Genomic DNA, 19,660 nt, shown 5'->3' on the forward strand with positions numbered 1-19,660 from the left:
GAAGACATCAGAGAAGCTATTAATATATATTGTAAATGTTTCATATTCTATTTTTCTTTTGCAAAAACACAGCAGTGTTCTAGACTTCTGTTTAAGTAATTAAAAAAATATATTATTCTGCATAACCTAGCACTGCTAAAACAAAAAGGTTTTTTTTATGACAAATGGCATAAGCATTACTTGATTTCTTACACTATATACATGCTACAGATTAAATAATATTGCTGTGATATTTTTAAATAAGGAGGATATCTGCACGAGTTATAGAAATACAGTCTACTATAACAGTAACAATACGGCCATAGCCAATAGCCAGCAAGATGTTGGTTAAAGATAGAAATATTTCTAGGCACTTTAGGAGATAGGGCGGCATATAAATCGCATTAAACTAAACTAAACTAAACTTTAGAATATAATAATTTTTCTATTGAACTGTAGGGCAAGGTTTTTTTTAATCTGGTTAAAAGGCAGGATTTCAATTGTATGAAAAATACAATACTTCTACCTGAAATACTTCTAACCTGAAAATGGTTCTTTCTATCACATCTGAGAAATGTGATTTTTCCAATGGCCATTCGAAATACATTAACATTTTAGAACCGGAGTCCTCAAATGCTGATGCTGCAACTTCTAAAAGAATAAATGAAGTATGCAACTCAATCTACCCAAATAACCTAAAACTAATCAGGACTGGGATTGAATAAGAACCAAATATACCAATTAAAGACATGTAAAGTTTATCAAGCTTTCATGACTAAGGCTTATTCTACCATACTACCAGTAGATCATCCTTAGCTTTTCTTTTACCATCAAACCAAAACATTTCCATTTTGAAAGACTAGAAATTTAAATTAACAACACATTTCCAAAGAGACTCCAAAGGCTACAAATACAGTGCTACTTCCTGAACCAGAAGTTACTAATGTTGGGGGGAAATGCTGCTGCTGCATAGGGAGATATTTTTGACAGAAGGATAGATCCCTTCTGTTGGCTTGTCCAGTCAAAGTGGAAACTCTCTTTTACATTTCAGGGGCTGATATATTCTGTTACAGAATTTAAATGCTGCAAATGTACACATTTAAATATCAACAAAATTCAGATTTTTAAAGAAGCTTTATGTAATGCATTCACTTTTGAATAGAAAATACTGCACTGTTTCCTTAGAGTGAAAGAATATTACGACTGCTTGATTATATTGTTGCAGGACCAGCATTTGCATGTTGTGGTAATTTTCTTTTATCCAAAATGCACATATATATTAAAACGTTGCCATTTGCCTTCTTGTCATTCAAGAAAATGCAGGAATAGGAAGAAATAATTATTAATTCTTACTTTCAAGTTCTTGGGAGAGCATTTTGTTGTTGATTGAGTTAAAAATCATTATAGGAAATCAGTGCGACAGCATGAACTAACAATGCAGAATTATATTGGGCTTTTGTCAGGTAAAAACTCTGTATTATAACAGAAATGTTATAATTCCACTGGGTTTTTTTCCTAATTAAAAAGTGGTGTCTGACCACTTCACTGAGTAAATACCAGAATTCATGTTATTTGTATTTATTCTCTTCTATTCCTAATGGATATAACCTAATAATAGCAATAGCAATAGCATTTAGACTTATATACCGCTTCACAGTGCTTTGCAGCCCTCTCTAAGCAGTTTATAGAGTCAGCATAAGCATTTAATATGGATTAATATAAAATACCCAACAATTTCTCCTGGAATCCTTTACCTATTACTTGGGACTCATTGAATTCAGAGGAACTTTATTTATTTTGGAAATATATACAATTGCACTTTCAATCTAGACCCTTCTTGCCAGCAAAATCTGTTTTTATGGGATACAGGTATTTTTTGCAGCATTGTTACAATATCTATTGCTTGAAACACTGTAACACATTTAGACAATTATAGCTTCAAACATACTGTAACACATTTAGACAATTATCACAATGTGGCTTAATGTTAATTAAGTGTAAATTCATATAACTCAATGAAACCCAGACAACAGAAACAAAGGTAACTAATTTTTGATAGATTTTCCCCTTTTGTATAGTTTTTCATTTATGTAAAAATTATCTGGAAAAAAACCCCAGTTGTGTACTCATTGGATTTCAAGGCCTGCATGTGGAATGGGAATGCTAATTTCCCTTACTCCATGGGTTTTTAAAACAAAACCTGTTTTTTATATTTTGAAGTTAATCCTAATAGACTAGAGAACTAATGGCTATTAGATTCTAGCTCAGCCATTAGTTTAGAACTGGATAAACTAGACTGTTGTTAAGATAGGGTAGCTACAACAAGTTATAAAAAGGGCTTAAGGCTTTTCTTTTTAATCACAGTAGATTCACACAACAATGTAAAGCTAATGCAAACTGTATATATGGTCCAGTGATGGGTTTCAACCAGTGTTACCACCGGTTTGCTTTGTGCAAACGCATTGAATTTCAGAATAGCTGAGGCGCAGCAATCCACTCTACCGCGCCTAGCAGCTGGGCTAAAAACGAACGAATATAGGTAGGTATAGTGCAGGGGTGGTCGGGAAGGCCCAACTGATGGAGCAAACCGGTTGCTCTCACCTCACTATCTCCGCTACTGGCTCACCCAAACTGGGGAGAACCAATAGCAACCCACCACTGATATGGTCCCTGCAAATCAAGTCTTGAGTGTTGGGGGAAGAATGGAAAATAGCTACAAATGTGTTATTTATTAAAATATGCCTTAATTTTAAGACCTTAATAAAACATTCATTTTTCAGTTAGTTTGATGAAAGATAATTTTGAGTTAAAACAAATTTGTTAACTGGATTTTTTTTCTTAGTCAATGTTTGTGATTTCACAGAAACAACTGAGGTAGAAAAATGAGTAAGATGGAATATCTCATTTGAATTTTCTACAAACGCTCACCATGATCAAAACTTTGCTATTACAGGAAAGATTCCTGTCAAAAACCATTGAACAACTTATGAATTAGAGTACTGAATATAATTTTGATTCATCAGTTCCATCTGTTGTTTCAGTCCCTCACCTCAATTGGAACAAATTGGATTTCTTACATTAAAATTTACTGTTGCTAAAGCAGGCAGTAGGGTTTCTATGACTAGTGGAGATATGCATTAGGAAAGCATTTCAATATAGAATATCTATTTCATCAGAGCATTAATTTAATAAATCATCCTATGGATGAAGATGTCGCTTTTTGAAATAGTATGATATAGTGGTTTTTCCAATCTTTCTCTTTTGTTTTCATGTTCCTGCCCATACTTTGTTGAACACTTGGTATTGCTGAATCAAGCATTTAAAAACAGCCCAAGAAATACATTCACAGAACATGCACAGTAAATCCAGGTATTATTTTTTTCCCAGCAGAAGTCATTACTCTTTATTTACATAGTCACGTTTAAGAAGAAAAGGCTCTGTATCCATACTCAAAAGACTATTATCCTTCTCTTTGTGGAAACTGGTATATTGATTAATCTTCAGATAAGAATCTTTACTCTTCTCCAACAGGTGGGGGTGGCTGACATAGTTTGTACAATCTGTCAACAGAAAGAACAATTATAATAGCTGCTATGACATGAAAAATGTTCAAATATTTTTAAGCACTATGTGCTTTTTTCCATTAACTATATATCGGTTGAGTCTGAAGCAAAATACAGATTGTAAACCAGAATAAAATTACTATTTTTAAAGAATGCATAATTAATTTTTGTAAGAATTTTTTGTAAGAAAATATTTTTGCATTGATGTAACTAGTTATATTAGATACTGTCTGTCTCTTAGTAAAAAGCACATCATTTATTTTAACAAAAAGGAAATGTGTTTGTGTTTCACTTCCAAGTCCAAGCCTGTGGCAGGAGTTGTACAACTTCCCCAATAGCCACCACTTCTACAGAGAGCAATTTAAATTTCCCCCCTTTCTTTAAGTTCCAGTCACGACAACAACAAATGATAAGCTAGTCTAACCTTTGTTAATATTGTAATATCAAAATATCACAATATATTTAAGTTTTAGAACATTTCTAAGAAGAATATTGTAGGAGAAGGAATGGCAGAATCTGGGGCCAGTCAAAAGAGGAATCAGGGTAGAAATTTATGTAGCCACAAAAGGCTACACAAGGGAGTCCATTCCTCCCTCCCTTGAATTCCATTAATCCTTATCTAGCACAAAATAGTGCTAATGGGTTACTGAGTAGATTCCTATGCATAGGTATGATCAATAAATCAGTTTATTTGGAATTTCATGTGTGATCCTGAACTTTTGCACCTGACCGATATGGAGTTACCCATGTGTTCTTGGGATCACTAAATTTGAATAAAAATTTATTAAAAATAAATAAAATTCCCTGAGAACTAAATAAAAAGTTTTCTAAAAAATTTCCCTGAGAATGAGCGTCAGCATGAGTCCAAAAGCTTGGAAGACTAAACCTGTGTTCCCAGTGATCGACCAAATTGGATCTTATCTTAAACTATATGTTCTAAATTCAAGATTGGGGGGGAGCCTATTTATCTTACAAGGTTATCTCTCTGATTGACTGAGGCGAAATATGAATTTTGCTTTGGAAATGGGAAGTCTCCATATATGCCGTTAACATCACTGAAAATCAACTCTTTTCTGTTTAATTTTTGTTAAACATAAAACCTAGAAAAAATGTTTCAGATGGATAGATGTAGTGGATTTTGTACCACAGAACCTTTTCAACAAGGAAAGAACAGTTAAATATAGGGAAATTGAATCAACTCTAGTCACTATAAATTTGCTTCAAATCCAAAGCAATAAATGAAGCACATGAGTCTCTATATAAAAAGGCACAGGCAAATGTCTGATTCTTCCATGAATATAATTTACTACAAAATAATTAGCATAAAACGCATGCTTCTTCTGTTGCTCAGCAAGTAAAATAAATTTAATATACATTAAGATGACTAAATAATTCACTACGCAGATATTTCAAAGATAAACTTTGTTCCATTAAGTCTTATTATAATTAAGACTCTAACTTATGTCTATACAAATAGAAATCAATTATTTTTCAATAAACTTATTACATTTAAATCTAGATAGAGAAGGGCAGTCTGTAAGCAAAGTTGATTGTAATGAACTCTGTGGGACAAGAGTATAGTTCAGTCTTTAGGACTTGTCCATTTTATATATGTTAATTCATCACTGCATGAAAATAAATTCTCAGCAATCTAAACCAATAATACTATTTTTTAAAAAAATCAAACAATACATTCTTAGACAATTTTTTTGATCCAGATAAAGACGCAGCAATAAAATCTAGCACTAAAACCCTTTGCATGAAATATAAAATTAAACACTTATGAAATAACTATGATATTAAACATATTCTAAATAAGAATATATGAAATGTCGTACTATTAAATAAGATCCAAAGTCTACCCAATTCAGCATTGTGTTCATCTGAGATTCAAGGACTCATGAGGGCATTATCATTCTCCCTTTCAAGTTCTCATGCTACCAATATTCAGAGCATTCCCATAAACCTGATTATTGCCAAAGTCTTTTGATTAAAAGGGATTGACCAGGCTGCCTATTTCTAAATGTTTTAGGATATCAGATTGCTGTAAAACCAAATATATTGACTTGTTTACAAGTTTACAATGCTTGTAGACATTGGTCATAAAGAGTTTTCTTTTCCTGGGTTATAGCCAAATCAATGTTCATTGTCTTGTCAGTAAAAAGTGCCTTGTCCTTCTTTGATTAATACCAAAGCACAAAGAAGAACAAAATAACTGATGCTGATGGTTTGAGTGCTCATCATAATGTCAGTATCAGGTCTCCAGGTAGACTTCACTGACTGCCTCATGCAATGACTGTTTAGACTTACAATGCTAAAAAAAATAACTTTGTGACAAAAGCACGTATTTATTTATTTATTTTATTTATTTATTATTCAAACTTCTATACCGCCCTTCTCCTTTTGGACTCAGGGCGGTGAACAGCCAAAATAAAAACATTTATACATAAAGTTACAGTTAAAAAATAGATTTAAAATAATTAAATAAATTTGGCCCGTAATTTAAAACTTATCAATTTAAAATCCGTATCAAATTTTAAAACCAACCATAAAATCAAGACAGACCAGCTAACTGAAAAAAATAAGTTTTTAGGGCCCGATGAAAAGTCCGGAGGTTGGAGATCACTCGTATCTCTGGGGGTAGATTGTTCCAAAGGGTAGGTGCCACCACAGAGAAGGCTCTCCTCCTGGGGTTCGCCAGCCGGCATTGTCTGGCCGACGGCACCCTGAGGAGGTCCTCTCTGTGGGAGCGAACTGGCCGGTGGGAGGCTATTGGTGGCAGAAGGTGGTCCCGTAAGTACCCCGGCCCTAAGCCATGGAGCGCTTTAAAGGTGATCACCAACACCTTGAAGCGCACCCGGAAGTCCACCGGAAGCCAATGCAGCTCGCGCAGGAGAGGAGTCACATGGGAGCGCATAATCCCCCGCGCGGCCGCATTCTGCACCAGTTGGAGCCTCCGGGTGTACCCCAAGGGGAGCCTGATGTAGAGAGCGTTACAATAGTCCAGACGAGAGGTGACGAGTGCTTGAGTGACCGTGCGTAGGGAGTCCCAGTCCAGAAAGGGGCGCAACTGGCGTATCAGGCGAACCTGATAAAAAGCCCCCCTGGCCACGGCCACCATATGCCCTTCTAAAGACAGCCGTGCATCCAGGAGGACACCCAAGTTGCGGGCCCCTTCCGTGGGGGCCAATGATTCGCCCCCAATAACCAGCGATGGCGTCAGCTGGCTATACCGGGACGCCGGCAGCCACAGCCATTCGGTCTTGGAAGGGTTGAGTCGAAGCCTGTTTCTCTCCATCCAGACCCGCATGGCCTCCAGGCACTGGGACATCACTTCCAAGGCATCGTTGGGATGGTCTGGGGTGGAAATGTACAGCTGAGTATCATCAGCGTACTGATGGAACTCCACCCCAAAACCACGGTTGATCTCACCCAGCGGCTTCACATAAATGTTGAACAGGAGGGGCGAGAGGACCAACCCTTGTGGCACCCCACAAACAAGGCGCCTTGGGGTCGACCGTTGCCCCCCTGTCAACACGGATTGCAACCGGTCAGATAGGAGGAGAACCACCGCAAAACAGTGCCCCCCACTCCCAGTCCCTCCAGCCGGTGCAACATGATACCATGGTCGATGGTATCAAAAGCCGCCGAGAGGTCTAATAGGACCAGGATAGAGGAATAACCCCTATCCCGGGCCCTCCAGAGATCATCCACCAACGCGGCCAATGCCGTTTCCATGCTGTACCCAGGTCTGAAGACGGACTGGAGCGGATCCAAATAGACAGCTTTATCCAGGTACTGGGGAAGCTGTCGCGCCACCACACTCTCAACAACCTTTGCAATAAAACGAAGGTTGGAGACTGGACGATAGTTAGCCAAAACAGCCAGATCCAGGGATGGCTTCTTGAGGAGAGGCCTCACCACCGCCTCTTTCAAGGCGGACGGCAGGACACCCTCGCTCAAAGAAGCGTTGATAATCCCCTGAAGCCAGCCTCGTGTAACCTCCCGGGAAGCCAGCACCAACCAGGAGGGACACGGGTCCAATAAACATGTGGTCGCGTTCAGCCATCCCAAGATCTTGTCCACGTCCTCGGGAGCCACAGGATCGAACTCCTCCCAGATAACACTCTCAAGGCCTGCCTCAGTCATCTCGTCTGAACTAACCCAGTCAGCGGCCAAGTCTTCCCGAATCTGAGTTATTTTATCATACAGATACTGTACAAAATCCTCAGCTCGGGCCTGCAAGGGGTCCTCCCGCGCTCCCAGATGGAGAAGGGAGCGGGTCACCCTGAACAGGGCGGCTGGGCGGTTATCTGATGACGCGATAAGAGCGGCAAAATAGCTAGATTTCGCCGCTTTTATCGCCACTAGGTAGGTCTTAATATGAGACCTTACCAGTGTCAAGTCAGATTCGGAACGACTGGCCCTCCAACTGCTCTCTAGGCGTCTTTTCCGGCGCTTCATCTCCCTCAGCTCCTCGGAGAACCAAGGAGCTAAGTGAGTTCGGTGCCGGGTCAGAGGCCGCAAAGGCACGACCCGGTCCAAAGCCCCAGCAGCCGCACTATCCTAGGCGGCCACCAGGTCATCAGCCGAGTCATAAGCTAGAGTCTCAGGAAATGGCCCAAGCTCCATCTGGAACCTATCAGGATCCATCAGGCACCTGGGGCAGAACCACCTGGTCGGCTCCGCCTCCCTGCGACGGGGTGCGGTGGTCAGAAAGTCAAGTCAAAGGAATGAGTGGTCAGACCATGACAAGGGTTCAATATCTATATTCCCTATATCAAGGCCACTCAACCACTGACCAGAGATAAAAACTAAGTCCAGAGTGTGTCCCCCCATGTGAGTAGGGCCGTGAATTACTTGGGTCAGGTCCATGGCCGTCATGGAAGCCATGAACTCCCGAGCTACCTCAGATGTTTCACCTATAGATGGCAGGTTGAAATCCCCCATGACCACAAGTCTGGGGGTATCAACCACCACCTCGGCTATAACATTGAGAAGTTCGGGCAGAGTTTTTGCCACATGGCAGGGAGCCAGGTACATGATCAACAAACCCATCTGCACCCCACGACCCCACTTCACAAAAAGGGACTCACATCCGGCTATCTGAGGTACAGTGGTCTCCCTTGGATCAAGACCTTCTCTTAGAATGAACGCCCCCCCCCCCCGCCCCTGCCCTGAGCTCTCGGCTGATGACCTTAGTATTTATGACCTTTGCAGCATCTTTTTCTTTCTCAGTCATTAAAGTCAGCACATGTTTTTGTGCCTGACCTGTTTTCCCCCGCCCTTTTCTCCCCTTGCAGTGAAGAGATTGGAAAAGAAGAATTTATATGAGAATAAGCAGGCACCCAATGGAGAACATTCTGGCTATTTGCCTAGCATGATCACAGTTTCCAGCCCTAAGAGTGGTAGACAAACAGCCAGACTCAGCACATTTCTTTTGATGCATTTCCCATTATTGCCTGCTTACTCTTTTATAATCCCTTCCTCTCCAATTAATATAAGCATTAATTTCCTTCTTGTTAATTAACCCAGCACTGGGATGAGCATTCCACTGGGGAGGATGTGGGGAAAAAAGTAATGCTGAAGTAAAATCATAAGCACAGTCACAATTATGTGATTTTTCCACTTAGTGACCTAGTTATCAGTTCCAATTATGGTTGCTAAACGAGGACGACATGTGTGTCAGGCCCTTTAAACAGTCCCGCCATTATAGTGGAAGGTAATAAAAGCCAGACATTCCCTTCAAATTCACACAATTCAGCCCCAGGCAACATAGCAAAATTTGGCAGCTTCAGCTTGTAATTCTCATTATTTGAAAACATGTTTTGTGGGATAGTGAGAAATTGCAATTTTATTTTTGGGACTTGCAATACTGTCACAGGATTAGAAGGAGGCTCATGTTCATCCCCAATTAGATCTGTCACCATCTGAAGCGATCCTCAGCAAGAGAATTCTTCAGCAATTGATCAGAGAATAATTGTAGATACTAGCTCTTCCCACCCCCACCCCGCCATGCATCAACATGTTATTCCTGTATTTATATATGTCCAATGGCATCTCATAATAGCAAGTAGAGAGGGATGCAAAGAGTCTTCTGCTTTTCCCAGTTCTACCACTAATTAAATGGAAGGGATCACTGTATTTTGGGACGAAGGCATAACCAACATTTAGCATTTATTTTCTACCAGTACTTTAGAAATTTAAACTACAGAAATATTGGGGGGCTTTAAAATACAACTTTAATATGAGTAATTATTTCAAAGCTTCACTGACATCTCTTCAGGATGTAGCTAAGCACCATTCTGTGTTATGAGCAAGATGTAATATTTGTACTGTAATATTTTTGGTACCAAGAGTTCTTCATGTACTAGTTTTAATGAACTCTTTGTAAAAAAAATAATTCAGAACACAAATTGTCATTTTTCTCTAGTATTACTACATTAAACTTGATGGTGTTCCTGCTGAGAAACCAATTGGTAAGTAAAAATAATTACATTAAAAACGGATTCTAAAAAGGAAAAAAAAAATCTGCGTTTAAATATAATTTCAAATCCAGGAAATATATCTGGCAAAAATTGTTAAAATTATTTCAGGAAAAAGAAATAGATTGAACTGTTAAGTTACCTTGGAGCAGTTGGTGGTGTTCGGTCCCTAATTCCTAAATTCTTTGCAGTATTTTGAACTCTTGCTCCCTGTAAAAATGAAAAATAGTTGTGCTTCCCATACAGTTTTTTTAAGCATTTGCTATTTGTAATTACCAAACTAACCTTCAAAAATGAAAAAGGAAGACTATATAAATAATTATTTTTACTTGTATATCAGAAATATATGCATAAAAATGCTGATGTTCTTGTCCTTCTCAAACTCTAAGTGCCTCTTTAAAGAAACCTCATCTTTTCTGGGGCTTGTATAAGTAGCTGCACAATTATGCATTTGAGTTAATGAGGTGTCAACACTGTACCCATGCCATTCCAAAACATCTTGTTTCACGCTGTTGGTACTTCTCTAATTCATGTAATTTTCTGTTATTGAACCTACCAGTTCTTTAAGGAAATATTGACAGGTACAGCATGCATGCAACTCCATAGCGCTTTCTTAGTTTTCAATCCAAGTGCTACATATTTTTAACAACATACTTGACAAATGTGGGCTGGACATCATGCTAATTCAGTGAGCACATTGCTGTCTTGAAAATCGTGTTCAAATAGCACTAATCAATGGTTCCTCATCAAACTGAAATGAGGCCACAGGATTCAGTACTGAGTCCTGGAATGTTCCATATTTTATTGATGACTGGTATTAACAAATAGAAGAAATGTGGAACAAATCTACAGATAATGCAAAATTGCTGAGATAGCTTGTTTGTTGTTTGTTTTCTATAGCTGCCCATTTCAGCAAAAGATTCTGGGCAGCTCACAATTCAGAAACATATTGCAATTAAAATCTTTAAAACATTTTAAAACAATAAAAACAGTAAAACCATTAAAACACTTATAAATCATTAAAACATCTAATTTGAATATCTTAAGAAGACTAACATAAAAATTTTAAATGATCTAGCTAGGCCAGAGTAATGAATTGAGACTAAAGAAAAAATTTAACCAAAAATTGCAGGTTGTTACAGACATAATATATGGGATCCTTGGCTTGGTAATGGCACTTAAAAGAAAGATGCTAGAATAATAATTGATTTCAAACTGAATATGACCCATGTGGTTGCAAAAAAAAAAAAAAAGGCAAATGCAATAATTCCCAAAATAGGAATCTAGGCTCAGGGAAATTGCAAGAGATCAAAGAAGAACAATAAACTCAAGCTGATGGCTAGAACTGTGGTCCTATGAAGATAAATACATTAAAAGAGTTGTATCTATTCAAGTTGTGTATATATAACCTTGAAAAAAGGCCACTAAAAAGAGGTATAACTTACTTGCTTGCGCATCACATCTGTAGCTTGGAGGATATAGCGAGGAGGTAGACCATGACTCCGAGCAAGAATTATTGCTTGCTCTAAAGTGATGCTCAGAGTGCAACTAAACCGAAATCAGAGAAATCAATTAAAGTATTTATTTTATATATTAAACAAATTTATAATTCACACATAGGTGGCCCCAGGTGGCTTACAAACACATTCAATGTTGGTATTTTTAAGGCTATATTTAATGTAAATGCATTAACCATAAGTCAGACAAGAATTAAAATGGCATTATAATTTGCTGTAAGCTGCTGTTGTAACATTTTAATTTTCAAATTCAATTACTAACTTAGAAAGTTAGCTTGATAATACGCCCCAAAAAGAGACCAAGTTTATTTTTATGTCTGATAGTAAATCTAAACATACTCCACATAATGCTGTAAGGCTTAAAAGGAAGAACTATATATTACAGTGAAATACTGTGGTACAAGAACTCTTTTTTGCTTTGATACAATATTAGACATTGCTCAAACTTATGCATTTTTACTCTATTTTTTTTTTCAGCTGTTGGATATTAGATATTTAATTCTCTTCCCTGAAATTAAAAAAGTATAGAGAACCAAACCAGCAGTTAATATCCTAGTCATCTGTAGCTAGCCAAGATTATGCCAAAATAATAAAACATGTCTAGCAATGTCAAGATTCATTCTTCCCCTTCATTCTTATGTCACAAGTACACAAGTATGTAAGGGGCAGAGTTTGTATCAGAAAATTGTGATGTATATTTTATCACTTCTTCCCCCTATTCCCAACTTATATGATAAATCTCTCATATACACTTCAAACAATTGTAACTAATTATTCTTTTTACTGAATAACTTTAAAAAACAATATTTTGAATATTAATTTTAGATTTTATATTCTCATTTGCTTAATAAATATCCTACCAGCTTTTCCTTCTACTATTTACTCGTTCTATTAACTTTGCTTCACTTATTAATGATCTTTAAATAAATTAGTTTTTTATGATAATGTCAATTATATTAGGATTTTATTCAAAATACAGAGAGTTCCAAAAGTCTGTATTATTATTATACCTACCCATTAAAATTTTAGTTCTCTTCTGATGCCTTCCCTTTATTCCTGATACCCTTTACAAAGGAAAGGGAAATAGCCTATGTAACAAAATAGTTTAAATATTGCCTCTAGAAGTACCAAGCAACCCTACTCCCTCAGAGATATGTACCATCTTCATATTTTTACCATCTTCATATATTATATTTGCAGGCATATATGCATATATAGAAATCGAAAGACAGAATAAGGTCTCTAAAACGCCGAGATTTCATGGTCCCAATTTCAAGAATTCACAGAATATTTAAAGAATTCCAGATTTTATTTCAGTCTTTACAGTATTTCACATCCATTTCAATATTGTCATTTTGTTTTATATCTACACTTGCAATAGTTAATAATGCAGATTTTTTCCCCCTAAAACAATCTCTCCTAGGGTACAAAACTTTCATTGCTGTCTTAATTTCTAGTATGCACTTTATTTTTTCTTCTAGTTATTAAGTGTTATAGAGAATAATAACAAATCTAGGTAACGAGAATCAAAACTGAAAAATCGGAGTTTTAGGCTGTTTAAAAACAATCTTATTGTTATAAAATAATGAATTGTACGAATTGCAATTGACAGTTATAATTCCGATACAGCCATTATTACTTTTTCTTTTTTGGAAACTGAGCAAAATACAGAGCAAGAGCCCAGTTGGAAAGATGGCTCAAATTGTGTTTTATGAACCAAAAGTGAATCCAGAAACTTATTTGCTATAAAAGGTTATTATCCTTGCGAAGTATAGAATTGTACTGTAATTGTATAAATAGTTTATTTCTATTTTCAAAAAGATCTCCGCTAAAGGAAGATTGACAGATAGGTTCTTATATTCCTGGCACTTGTTCTGGAAAACTGGGGGGCTTTCATAAGCTAAATCAGTAGATTATTTTATATTTCTAGCAACAAGTAGCTCAATCATTTGTATATCTATATTCTATAAAGAAAAATGAAAAGAATATGATTCTGTATAGGCATTACTATTCATGCTTAAGACATGATATGGCAGATATTCGGTATAAACAAGCTTCAGGGCCATGTCGCATAATACCCCTACTTGCTTGTCAAGATAGCCACATGGTTAGTATAAAGATCTCTATGAGGTTTATGAGTACATTTGTCTGTTTGTTGTAGTTAAAATAGCTGAATGACTGAATGAGCCATTTCTGACTTTTTAAAACAAAATTTTCTTTTTGGCCTCCCCATCACAAATACATAGCTCACCACATAAAAAGATGGTGAACTCCTTTGTGCAACAACGTACAGCCAAAATTCCTGCCTCATTTGTGGTCGTAAATTAAGGTCTATCTGTAACAGGTTTGGGTAAAAGGCATATTGATGGAACAGTACAATAGCATCAAATGCAAATGTAATGTTCTGGAGTGTGATTGTTATTATTTTGCATTGTTACTGGCTCTGGGTTTAATGAGGTAATCCAGATGAACGTTAGAGAAACACAGTCTACTATCTTCTGCTAAGGAAAAAGAATAACTTCAGGATAAGGTTGGGAGCACTTAGAAGCATTTTCAGAGCAATTTTTGTTATATACTATGTCTCTAGTTGAATTGAAGGCTCTAATGCAATATTTAGACTGACACTTCAATCTGTTGAGAGAACTTCACAATATCACCATGTATTGAAGAAGAATACTAGGATATGCATGTAGAACCAATTTGTTTTGACCAATGTCAATTCCATTTTAAAATATGTATTTTACAGAACGTGAAAAATGCTACATATTATCATGATGGCCCAATAGAATTCCACTCATGCATTCCACTACTGGAATTATTTTACAATTTTCTGTGAGGCAGTTCTATATTGCTAATAACTGGAGCGGCATAAATAATTGCAAGATAGTTATTGATATCCATATCCATACCCATCTTCTTATTCTTGAGTCAGGACAGCAATTAACAGTAATTTTTAGAAAAGATAAATTACCATACCGGTGAACTCCACTGTTGCATAAGACGATGTGACAAGCTCCCAGCCGGCTGCAGAGTTCTGAAGAGACAGACAGTAGTCCAACTCCAGAAGCACTACAAGCTGTGTAAGCACAGGCTGCTGTGCGCTTGGATCTTATGAACGATGCCATTAATCGGTAAAGCTCATCCAAAGAATTGATAGGCCTCATTAGCTGCCAAGTAAAATGCAATGCTATTATCATTAAAAGACAATATACTGAATATGCGGTATGATCAGTTCAACAAAAATTTTTTAAATGCAGCTGTCTTGAACATCCTGTAAAGATGAAATCCTAACTGTTATTCTTTTTATAACCCTAATGATGACCATTTATTAAACTTAAGTCCTGAAGTTCTGACTGTACAATATCTACAGAAACTTATAACAAGCAAAAACATAAATGATAAAATATAGAAGTGAAATCAATGCAACACAATTAAAATCAGGTAAGATTAAAATCAGTTAAAGGTTTGTGGAAGAAATTGCATTACTTTACAAAACCACACAGAAAAGGTTCTTTCTCATATGGGTCTAATTTTGTTCACCATGTCTCTTTATATTCTCTTTGGCAATCTCTTAGGCATTATCTTTCACTTCAATGATTTCTTAATTGCTTTTCACTGCACTAAAATAGTTATACTATTCTATCTAGTGACTCTCAATAAACATATATGACAAGTAGACATTAACTGTAATTTTTTTACTACTACATACTTTTTTTCTGAAAACACTGATCAGATTAAGGCTAAGCACAGCCCAACAATGGTGTCCTCAACAGAATGAAAATCTCACACCATGAGATGAAAACAAATGTGATATCTGACATCTTTAAACTTACATAGTCACTCACCATGCCAAACAAATTAATTGCAGTTGTAAATCTAATAGGCTTGGAAGACAAGCCTATTAGATCCAATTTCCAATTTCTCAATATTCAGCACTTAAATTTTATTACTGAGGGACATTTCATGCAATTTAAGGTTATATTCATATATATATGTGAAATATAATGCATTTTTGTTCATGTAACAGCATGCACAAAAATGCTTCACAATACAGGTAGACCTCAACTTACATCCATTCATTTACTGACTATTCGAAATTACAACAGCACTGAAAAAATGACCTATGACCATTTTTCACACTTACAACTGTTGCATCCCATTCATGATTGCACATGATCAAAATCTGGGTACTTGGCACCTGGCATGTATTTATGATGGTTGTAGTATCCCAAGATCATGTGATCACCTTTTGTGATGATCTGACAAAGTCAATGGGAAAGCCAGATTCACTTAACAACCCATGTTACTAACTTAACCACACTTATTCATTAAATAAGAGAAAGAAAAGTAGTAAAATGGGGAAAAACTCACTTAACAACTGTCTTGCTTAGCAACAGAAATGTTGGGCTCAATTGTGGTCACAAGTGAGGACTAACCTGTACAGCATATGCAAATGTTACTTTAATCACATCTATTGATTTACCTTATCTATATAAGCAGCTTTTGATGTTGAATTAGGAGGAAGATTTGATTTGTCCAGATAAAATGCTCTGCAAAAAAGACACCCATAATATATTAATATTTCTCAAGAATATTTATAAAATAAATGCATTTAATCTCTTTGTGACATGCTAAAGTATTTACAATCCTGAAATTACAGGACATTAAATATGAACTGCTTTATGAATCCCTATGTGGAATGATATTGTGCTAAAAATAATTTTGAGGTACTCAAAGCTGAATTAAAAGCATTCTACTACAGAATATAAACAAATGCTCAAGAGTCAGTAAAGAGAATAGAATTTTAAGTTATAGAATTCTTTTTACATGTTTAGAATTCTTGATGTTCATACAGGATTTGATCACAATAACAGCAACTTTTTTGAAAATCACCAGAGTAAATAAAAATGCATGCTCACAATAGGTCATCCCTTTCTTCAAAAAGGGTGACCCCAGCCTAGTTGAAAATTACAGACCAATCTTATTATGTTGTGTCGCCTGCAAAGTCATGGAATCAATCATAAACTAATCCATTACCTGCTACTTAGAGAAAAACAACCTACTCTCTAACAAGCTGTTTGGCTTCAGAAAAAAATTGTCCTGCAATCTGCAACCCTTACACTGCAAAAATGTATGGATTTCACAATTCAACCAGAGTAAAGCAATAGATGCAATTTATATAGACTTCTGTAAAACCTTTGATTCAGTGATACACAACAAACTACTTCTAAAATTAAAATCTTATGATTTATTGTTTATGTGTGAATGCAGACATGATTAATTTGGAGTGGTGCATACCTCTACAAACGTAACTTCACTGTTTTCTATACATGGTCATTATATAGGTGCTGCTGGGAGAGTCCTTTTTAAATATTGTTCTGAACTTTTTTTCAGCACAAGTGAAAAAACAGCAGTTGGCTTTGTATCTAAAGCAGGACTAGAATTCATCATGGCTTCCTAGTTTCTGGTCCAGTGCCTTACCCACTACATCAAACTGGCTATGGAGGTAAAGCTATTCTTCCCAAATACTAATTAGACTTTTAAAATATGACATATCAAAAAAAATATTTCCTCCTTAATTAGCTGACACATGAGTGAAAACTGATAGAGCAACTTCCAGTGGCTTTTCACAAAAGAGTATTTGGTGTTTCTGAGAAACTGGAAAGCAGTGGATAGCATACAAATTTGCAAAGCACTTCACTTAATTATTAAATGATTGTTGAGAACCTCAATCAGATGTTATGAAGAAAGCTAATGGAAAAGTTGGCATATTATCTGAAAAAAAACACCATTTTTAATCTACTTAAAATGATAAGGATGAAATCTTAATGTTTATGCATGTACAGAAACTGTTTGCTTTATAGCTTTTAAAATTTAGTAGATATTTTTGAGGGTCGTTGTTTTTTTGTTGTTGTAAACTTAGAATACCTGTATACTGACAGAGAAAACTTGGTACTGTTCTACATCAAGGTTGGCTTGTCTGACTTACTACCTATCATTCCCCGGGTGAAGGAGCAGAATTTTAAACCTTCTGTTGGTAAACCCAGGTTATTTAATGTAAGAGCACGAGTCTGCTACTATACCAACATCTGCTCCATTTGCAACTAATGCTCAATGCATTTTAATACAATTCACCTTTTCCCCAATTGTCCTCACCATCTGCAGTTCAAAATTCTCTGGTGAAACACAGAATTCCCTTGCCTCATCACATTTGACAGGAGGCTGACTGCTCTATTTTCCTTCTTTTCTGTTCTACCTCTCTCACCACATCGCAACTAGTACAAAAGGAAGCTGAATGTTTCATATTTTTCCTCTTATATTTATAAATTGTATAGTGAATCTTTTAATGTTGTGTGATGGGGGAGTTGCTTGTTTATTGTTGCATACACTCTGTGTCACATTGGTTCAGTTGGACGGCTTTATAAAAATGAAGACAGGTTTGCCACCACTTTCTTCTCATCCTCCACCCACCCACCAAATTTTTTCTTCCTTTTTAAAAAATGTGACTTTCAGCTTTGCAAACCTGGGATTAGGGAGAGGGAGCAAGAGAGAAAGCTGGCAGGAGTGAAAATTATATCTTATGTATGGGTGGAATTCACCTCTCTACCCTTCCTTAGTGTTGGGGGAAGTTGTGTCCACTAGGATAAAAAGAGTATGCATTCAGCTGTCTTTGAATAAATACATTGTTTAGCTTTGTAGTGGAGTTAGGAAAAGCAATGTGAGGTTTCCCGCCCATATCACCTCCCCAAACATATGTCAGTGGTTTGGGAGTGAGGAAAACTGAAAGAGAAATGCATACGAACTAGAGCCTCACTTTGCAGCTCAGAAGCTATTCCTGTTCCACCTCTCTGAAGAAAAGGACAAAAACAAAAACCCGTTTTGTAAATCTGGTTTGAGCGTGAGTTTTTCTCCTCTGTCAAAACACTAGGACCAGGATTGTTCCAATGAAGCTGATTTGAAGGCAATTACGAACAGACAAAAGAAAGTATTTATCAATACACTGCATAATGAACCAGTGGAATTCATTGCTGCAAAATATGTTGACAGATCTTAACATAGGATTATAGAATGTAAAGGTTGAAAGGGATCTTAGAAATCAATTACTTCAACTTCATGCCCACCACAGAGATTCTACGCTATCCTCCTAAAATAAGTATCAAAATTCTTTTGAAAATGTCCAACAAAGGACAATCAACCTCCTGTGTTTCATAGTTATGCTAACCACCATTGACTGACACATCCTCGTCAGTTGTTACATATTTTAATTTTTCTATTCAAATTGGTTTTGAATTTATTAAGATTGTTTGCCATCCCATAGTTACTTAATGGGATGGGAGGCCACGTAAATTGAATAAATAAACACTTAAATAAAATGAGATTTCAACTTGTATTATATATTATTTTATTTTTTAAAAATCCTCAGGCAACACTTAAATTGATGATGGGAAGAGTCTAGTAAACTAGCAACCTTCTACCTAATATATCAATACAATCTAGGAATGCAGATGAAGTTATCTCCTAGCCCCATCATTCTGGAAATTTATTCTGATTGAAATCATCTTCCAATCAACCCAGGTTCAGAGTAAATAGACACCACTATACCTTAATACAACCTGAAAACGAAACAATATGCAATTTTTTAAAGTGCCTTGAAGAAAACAGAATTAGCAAAGACTAATTACAAAATCCAAGTGCCATTGGCAGAAAGTTTGATAAGCACATCAAACTTTCTTGAAAAACAATATATTTTTTCAGACTTTTGATCAAATCTAAAATAGAAGCAGTTTTGCTAATAAATTGTAGAATAATGCTGAGCTTTCATGAAATATAAAGTATGAACATTTTTTGAAGAATGCACAACTTTCAAAGGTAAGCCTTTTCAGGTTGAAAGGGAATTAAACAAATGGAGATTAGAAAAACAGATTTAGTTCTTAGGACTGCAGTCTACTAAACTAGAACTTTGTCTTGGTTTTATCATTTGGCATACCATGGGGATATATTCAACCTGAAAAGGAATTGTGTTGCATTGTGAAAACAATATAGCAATAAGTCTATTGTTTGGAACAGGACAGAAGGAAAATATAACAAAGGAGTGTGCATGAATGACATTACAGCT

General features: G+C 36.3%; 1 protein-coding gene across 2 annotated transcripts in view; it reads right to left on the minus strand.

Moving 5' to 3' along the window:
• Positions 1 to 3,493: 3,493 nt before the first annotated feature.
• The window catches only part of PREX2 (phosphatidylinositol-3,4,5-trisphosphate dependent Rac exchange factor 2), a 102,030-nt gene continuing 85,863 nt past the window's right edge, over positions 3,494 to 19,660 (minus strand). For both annotated transcript variants that reach the window (XM_070942232.1, XM_070942233.1), the window contains exons 36-40: positions 16,028 to 16,094; positions 14,521 to 14,711; positions 11,473 to 11,575; positions 10,170 to 10,237; positions 3,494 to 3,539 (exon numbers count right to left, since the gene is read on the minus strand). In XM_070942232.1, the coding sequence (XP_070798333.1) occupies positions 3,494 to 3,539; positions 10,170 to 10,237; positions 11,473 to 11,575; positions 14,521 to 14,711; positions 16,028 to 16,094 (475 nt within the window). The remainder of the gene's footprint in view (positions 3,540 to 10,169; positions 10,238 to 11,472; positions 11,576 to 14,520; positions 14,712 to 16,027; positions 16,095 to 19,660) is intronic.

This window comes from Pituophis catenifer, unplaced genomic scaffold (assembly GCF_029215685.1).
Source record: "Pituophis catenifer annectens isolate HBS135680 unplaced genomic scaffold, rPitCat1.0.hap2 SCAF_3, whole genome shotgun sequence".
NCBI classification, from domain to species: Eukaryota; Metazoa; Chordata; class Lepidosauria; order Squamata; family Colubridae; genus Pituophis; species Pituophis catenifer.